The sequence below is a fragment of the Gigantopelta aegis genome, chromosome 6, assembly GCF_016097555.1.
Source record: "Gigantopelta aegis isolate Gae_Host chromosome 6, Gae_host_genome, whole genome shotgun sequence".
Taxonomy (NCBI): domain Eukaryota; kingdom Metazoa; phylum Mollusca; class Gastropoda; order Neomphalida; family Peltospiridae; genus Gigantopelta; species Gigantopelta aegis.
Genome location: NC_054704.1, coordinates 51,863,403 through 51,871,310, shown reverse-complemented (window position 1 = coordinate 51,871,310; position 7,908 = coordinate 51,863,403). Strand labels below are relative to the sequence as shown.

At 34.5% G+C, this 7,908-nt stretch overlaps 1 protein-coding gene across 4 annotated transcripts in view; it reads left to right on the top strand.

Moving 5' to 3' along the window:
* The first annotated feature begins 2,846 nt into the window (after window positions 1-2,846).
* The window catches only part of LOC121376393 (kinesin-like protein KIF2A), a 46,227-nt gene continuing 41,165 nt past the window's right edge, over window positions 2,847-7,908 (top strand). For all 4 annotated transcript variants that reach the window (XM_041504246.1, XM_041504245.1, XM_041504244.1 and 1 more), the window contains exon 1: window positions 2,847-2,990. In XM_041504246.1, coding sequence (XP_041360180.1) covers window positions 2,936-2,990 — 55 coding nt within the window. In that variant the 5' untranslated portion in view covers window positions 2,847-2,935. The remainder of the gene's footprint in view (window positions 2,991-7,908) is intronic.

Genomic DNA, 7,908 nt, shown 5'->3' with positions numbered 1-7,908 from the left:
CGAAAAGAGTAGCCCATGAAGTGGCGACAGAGGGTTTCCTCTCTCAATATCTGTGTGGTCCTTAACCATATGTCCGACGCCATATAACCGTAAATAAAATGTGTTGAGTGCGTCGTTAAATAAAAAAAAGTCCTTCCTTCCTACATTACTTAACAGACGAACGTGCGTTTTCAGAATTATGAAAAATGCATTTTGGGGTAGCCTAATGTAAAAACCCGCATGATCAGAACCACTTGAGAAGTACGAACATTAATATTCTAAACAATAAAATATAAGTATTTCTAATTTAAATTATCAAAAACAGCTATAATAGTGAAAAATACGTCGTAGTGTTTTAAAACTAGGGTCTGCCATTTTAAGGCCCTAAAAATATACGTAGTCGTCCTCTGGTCAGACCAAAGTTCCAAAATTGATGCGGCGATGTAGTTTCTTCTTCTTCTTCTTCTTCTTCTTCTTCAACATTGTCCCCCAAATGTTTTTAAAGCAAGTCCTGCTACTGCCTCGGAACAACAGAACCTTTTTTTTCAGAAAGATGGTGCGCCATTTTATGCAAAATCAAAGGCACTATCTTAGCTTTCGAAATTTAAACAAAAGTGTAATGCAAGTGTTATGTGCCTTTTTTAATCTTTTTTTTTTTCTGTCTGTCTGTCTTTTTTTTTGGTTCTGTCCGTCTGTCTGTCTTCCTATTTGGGTTTGTTAGGATGGGGTTGGGAGTTAATGTTAGTCTGGTTTTCACACAATGCCCGTAGTTTTTAAAGTTGATCCTTACTGTGAGTCACAATTTCAAAAGTTATGTTTAAAAATAAATCATCTACGGCGGTGAAAATAAAAAAATAAAATTGGCAATTTTTTTCCACCGCCTAAGATTTATTAAATTTAAAACGATAACTATGGCTAGTTATCACACTCTATATTATATGATTTTTAGGGACAGCCAAAGTATCGAAAGCCTGAACACCCTTCCCCCCTCTCTTTCTGTGTCTCTCTTTCTGTGTCTCTCTGTCTGTCTTTCCTCTCTCTCTCTCTCTCTCTCTCTCTCTCTCTCTCTCTCTCTCTCTCTCTCTCTCTCTCTCTCTTCAATGTGCTCTAGTGGCATCGTTAAATAAAACATACTTTACTCTTTCTCTCTCTCTCTCTCTCTCTCTCTCTCTCTCTCTCTCTCTCTCTCTCTCTCTCTCTCTCTCTCTCTCTCTCTCTCTGGCGAATAACGTGACGAAGTCTACGAAATAATCACTGCTAGCTAGTATAAAGCAGAAAGAGCCAAGTGGATCAAAGTGGTCGGTGAAACAGTCTTTGAAAGCTTTTTGTACCATCCTCAATTCGAGGAATAAGTGGGGAAACGGATTATACTGGGGTGGTAAAACTGATAAGATTTTTAAAAACAATTTTATTAAAGGACTGCCACAATTTATTTTGTGTTTTTTGTTTGTTTGTTTGTTTGTTGTTTAAGTATTATTATATAATAATTGCCCCTGAAGATATTAAGAATAATAATTATTGAAAACGCTTGGGCTATGTGTTTTGTTGTTTCTGTTGTTATATATTTTATTACATGCATATTATAACCACAGAACCACCTCACTAATTTGCTATTCGAAATATATACAAACAAAATCAAATATTCGAATGTCGTGTGTGTGTGTGTGTGGGGGGTGGGGGTGGAGGTGGGGGTGGGGGGTCGTATGGGGACAATGAGTCAATGAGATGGGTAATGCGCTTTTTTTAAAGGCTGGTTTTTGCCCGAATTAAACGAAAATGCCCGAATCTGGATAACAAGATTTGTTCATATAAACATTACTGCCAAACAGCTATATAAGGTTGCAAACGAATGACTACGCATTTGTACATGGGTTACAGCTAATTTTGAGATTAGAATGATCCCTTCCTGCTTATCGAAAATAGTAGCCCATGAAGTGGCGACAACGGGTTTCCTCTCTCCATATCTGTGTGGTCTAACTCTATAAAACCGTAAATAAAATGTGTGCGTCGTTAAATAAAACATTTCTTTCGTCTTCTTTTTTTTCTATCATTTTGGCCCGAATTTGATGTTTTTCTCCCCCACGTCTCGTACACTTATGCTAAGATCGGCTCTACATGCTGCTTGCCACGTGAATTCAGTCAGGAACATAAAGCATGCCTCGAGTTTCAAAACAAAGTATTAGTAGTGTCGTCATGCTGATGGCTGAAATCCATAAAAAGTATTTTCAATAACTCGGGAATGGGGTGCGATCAATTCAAACATCAGTGGTTTTTCGAATAGTACAAACTTTTCTAGGAGTCAATTTTATACATTATTCAAACGAAAGAATGTAGTGATCTTACACCTACCCACTGAGCCCGTAAAAACTCGCTCTGAATTGGAGCCGGTACTGGGCTGCGAACCCTGTACCTACCAGCCCGGGTTTCCTCTGATGACTACGAGTCATAAATATTATTAAATGTTTGACATCCAATAGCCGATGATTAACTGGTCAATGTGCTTTAGTGTTGTCATTAAATAAAACAGGTTTTTTTGTTTGTTTTTTTTGTATGGTGAATCGAATAGTCTTGTAACAGGCGCGTGTGCTGGAAAGTGCGTGTCTAGACTGGCCAGCGAAGTTTTTAGAGGGGTCTTGGTCATACTCTCTCGGAAAATACATTAAATAATTTTATATTTTTTTTTTGGGGGGGGGAGCAGGGAGGTTTCTGTCCCCAACAACCACCCTCCACATGCTCACATGACTGATAAACTTGCCTGAGAATATAATTAAGCTTGTTCTAGATAGTCAAAGTTGTACGCACTACAATGGTGGAAATAACGTCTAGCTGGCTAATTTTACGCATGCGCATTTGAACATTTCAAAAACTCAACGGACCTGTGGAAGTCAAAAGATGAGCGCCGATATTTGTTCATAAACTTAAATATTTTATTTTGTTTTTCATTTTCTGTAGTAAAATGGAGTTAGGCGGTATGTCAGTCGGCGTTAATGTCGATATTCAAAGAACAGATGGCAAGTGAACTCGCTACAAGTGGTAGTGTTGTATCAATATTAATATTGAATGATTCATGTTGCTAACATAAATAACAAATAATTATCATTGATTGCCAGTTATAAACAATGGTATTTATCAACTATCAACACTAGCATGTTAAACTGTAAATATGAAGATATAGTGGATAATGTGATAGATTCATCATCTCAACGTTTTAGTAATAGGGCAATGGCACCAGTATTTGACCACTTAAGAGACATACCCTAGACTGGCCTAGTTTTTAAACACTAAGGCATATTTTTCATTATTAGAGCTGTTTATGATCACTGAAATCAAACATTACTTATATTTTATTGTTTAGATTATCCATTTCCGTACAACCGAAGTGTTTCTGGTTATCCTGGTGTTTTTAATACAACCAAATGCATTTTTGTTTTATTTTTAAAAATGCACATGCGTCTGAGAAGTAACTGTTATGGAGTTGCATTTTATTCTATTTTTAAGGTTATTTCAACGTCACAGACTTGTTTCACTCTGTTGTATCCAAATTTGTTACAAGTTTGTAAATTAGTGTCTAGGTGAAAATTTTAGATATGTCATGTTTGGTCGTTAATTTTCACAATTAAAAAAAAGAAAAAAAGTACTCACCAAATCCTCAGGGACAATAGTGAAGCATTTATGGACTGCAAAGTGAAGTCATAGGTGGTCTATAAATAGGATCACCAGGCCACATCTGCGCTGGGCGGGACCTAGTCCAGTGGTAAAACTCTAGTCTGATGTACAGTTGGTTTTGGATTGATCCCCGTCATTGGGCAATTTTTTTCATTCCTGTCAGTGCACCATGACTGGTATATTAAAGGCTGTGGTATGTGCTATCCTGTGTGGGATGGTACATATAAAAGATTCCTTGCTACTAATGGAAAGATGTGGATTTCCTCTTTAAAACTATATATGTCAGAATTTCTAAACGTTTGACATCCAATAGCTGATGATTAATAAATCAGTGTGCTCTAGTGGTGTTGTTAAACAAAACAAAGTTATTTTTTATCTCCTGCACTGAATCACTGGACATGGAAATCATTTGGATGTACAGGATACATAAAAGTAGGCCATTTGTGTTTCCTGGGAGTTTATTTTGGGTATGTATTCTTAAGCTTTTCTATTGGTTGAATACTGGAGAATCCCTCTCTATCAGACGTCATTTTCTGACCACATGCAGGCCCTAATCTTGCCGGTGAAATTAGTGGGTGTTTTTTTTTGCTGAAAGTCTCTTCAAGTTGGTTGTACCATTTTGGACCTAATCCAGTTTCGAAAATGAAATCACACAACAGACGTCAAGACCCTGACTTGTTTAGTGTCAGCTCACTTGTCACCGTGTCAGTCTGTTTTTACTTTGGCACCAGGCTGCTGTGACCAGTCAAGTGTTGTTAATCCTCGGCCACACTCATTTTAGTAATGCTCGAAAATACTAATTATTACTTTCATTTTAACACGACACATTATCAACTACTTAATAATATTATGTTTTTAATTAAACATACATTTGTTTTGTTTCAATTTTATTACTGGAAGTAGTATTTTGTATCAAAATATTATTACAATTAGAACCGAGTGTATAATTCAGAATTTTCCTGAATGAACACAGAACATGGTAAATGAAATGTACCAATAAATATTCACTTCGACTATTTTTTTCAATTCTTGATTAGGGCCTGCATGGAAGAAAGAATGATTACCCTGTCACGTATATTCAAAATTTATATATACTGATCAGTTTAAATTAGTATGGAAGTAAATTAAATACTCTGGTCGAATAATGGGGCTGTTCCCCTATATTGCATTTAAATAGCATAAAAGGGTAACGTTTTGTTAGAGACATACTTAGATTTAATACATTTCGTTATTTAAGAATCCAGAAGCTCAAGATACATGAAGATAACTTTGTAATAAAGATATGAATACTTATTCTGAAATGTTAATTTTTTTTTTATGTTAAATATGTTGTTGTTCCAAAGAAGAGATAACTCTAGGTGACAGAATAACTCTTGCCAAAAATTGTATGTATATGCAGTTTTTGTTAATGCTACATAATCGTGGAGTAATCAATAGTTGTGCATGTCACATTTTATGTTAACTTTTTAGCATGTGTGAACCACTGACATCACACTTCCTGGCCTATTATTTAATAGAATATGTCCAAAATGAGAAACAAGTTTACATCTTTTCTATTTTCATCAATAAAAAATAGTTTTCTTTTACCAGTTAAAATTAAATACAAGGGTCCAGAGATGGAAATTGCCAGACATGTAACAAGAATAGTATGTGCGACTATTCATTATGTTGTATATAGTATGCCAAAAATGGGTTCTATTTAAAGATTTGCTTTGACAAATGAATTGGGTAGTAGATGTTAATAACAAATAGTGTGTTATACATGGTACCCATGGGACAGGGAAAATGGTTTTTAAAAAATTCCCTACAGGGAATTTTATTTTGGTGTAATGGAATCTGTAAAAATATACGGCAATTTTGTTGAGTCCTATATTGTATATATACATGTATGGATATGTATACAAAATCATGTAAAAATGTAATAAACCTAAGATATTGTGTGTTTTGGATTCCTTTGTCTCTTTCATGAGGGTATTCAATGATAGCTACTAATGATTTCTAGTGTATATTTAAAAAACTTTATTTTCATTGAGAAATCATCTGGTCGCTTTGTCAGATTGTACCACCAAGGAAAATGTCATGTTTATATTATCTACATATAGTACCCAAAACACTAGAAGTCAAGAGTACAAGGTTATACCAGACTTAATCTATATACAAGTATTGTTATATTTGTAAACCATCATCTTTATATTCAGCATGTAGTGTTTACATGTAGTTATAATACAACATACTGGTAATGCCTAATGTTTTCCCCAAAGACCACAATGAACATTGTAGTTTTTGTGGCTAGACAATATTTATTAACAGTAACTGGAACACTGGAAAAATAAATACAAATTAATGTACACGCATATATATATAGATTGTAACAATATGTTGATTATGGTATTTGGAAGTGAAGGCACAGCTATTGGGGGTGGCAGAAGGCCCTTGTATACAATAAAAAATCATGAATATCAGACAGGAAAAAATCTTTTACAACAGGGAAAATAAAGGGAATTTTAATTTGAAAATTCTGTGGGTACCCTGTATAGGCTACAGCACTGGGCCAACTAGTTGTGTAAATAATATTTATTTTATTGCTTTTCGGTTACACATGTTTACTTTATTGTTTGTCTTTATGTGCACAACTATTGATTACTCCAGGATACAAATATTATTGATGCAAAATTTATTAAACTCGGTAATATTAGGTGTGCACAGGATTTCATATCAACACTTTAACTCACCTGTGCAATTTTTGAATGACCCAAATTTTATAGAAACGGATTATACTTGTCGTAGGGAGGCCAGTTTGATCATGGCATAAGCATTCAGTTCTGAAGTGTACATCAATATTTCTGTTCTTCAAATGAGCATTTACATTGAAGCAGAGTTTTCTGCATGAGAAGCAAGATCGGTAGTATGCATCGGGTGTCGGTGAAATATTTGAGTGGCATAGCTTAAAGGATTGTCTGTTATTTGTTTTATGTTCCTTGGAGTATGAACAAAAAAAATCATTGCAAACTGTGTGAATCGGCCAAGCCATTCTTACATAAAGTTTGCGGATGATTTTGTTTGGTTCATACCCAGATGAACATAAAAGAAATAACAGACAATACTTATAATTAAATTTGAATCATACTTGCAAACAACACTAAAACTTCATACTTTATTTTAAATTACTTTTGGTCCACAAACAATAACGCCCAATAAGACAACTTGCCCATATAAAATGACATCATCAAATATGACGTTTCCTGTCGACATAATTTTTTCGTTCATCGAGACTTGAACAAACTCCCATTGCTACATCTTAACCAATGGGATGATGTTATGTTGTAATGAATGTAACGTAAATTTAATTATTATTATTTAACATGTATTGTTTTTTTTACAACACATTTATAATAAAAAAAAGTCTTTAAAGGAAGGGACAATCAAGGCATTTGACCTGGTATGCATATTCAACGATATATAATGCACATTATAGCTTAATATCAGCAAGTATAATCGTATAGTTAATTAATAAAACGGTTAAATATGATGGCTATTATATATAATGGGCACAGCCATTTTGTATCATCCCAGTGAATACACCCTCTGGCGAGCTGGTGGTTACATAATACCTAACGTATCACGTCAGGAATTAGTCTTCGAACTGAAGAAACAAACATAACTGATTTTTGTGAATGCATCGCAAGATTCTGTAATACTAGTCATCCCAGTAAACCAGCAACAATTATATATTATTTTTAATACAAAATAAACCACCATTGTCAAAGTGTTGAAATAACTGTATTATGGTTTGTACATAAATTAACCCACGTACTGTAACAATAATTGGAGTGTTTTCTTAGTTAATTGGTCTTTTCTTTCCGTGGCCTGTACCTGTGGTTCCTGATTGGCAAGTGTGTATTTAGACGGTCCCCAGACACTGTGTCTAGACACACTAAAAAGACGTGCCTTTTATTAAGATCACAGGGTATTGTGTGTTAGCTGCATGGACACCCCTCTAATCGTAATCGATCAGCCGTCCTGCTTTATTACTGTAAGTAATTCTGTAAAACCCTTGATTAAGTAGACTTTCCCATCTAAAATCACAAAACTGACCAATTACGTAGTCCCAAAGAAAAGAAAATTATCACTTGGGTATTGTGAGTGGTAGTTTTTGCTAGAACATAGCATACCAATGCATTTTTTTCTTTGGATTTAAAAAAAAAGAAAAATACTATAATATTTAGTTAAATAGTTTATTATACTATCAAGTCATTTATGTTG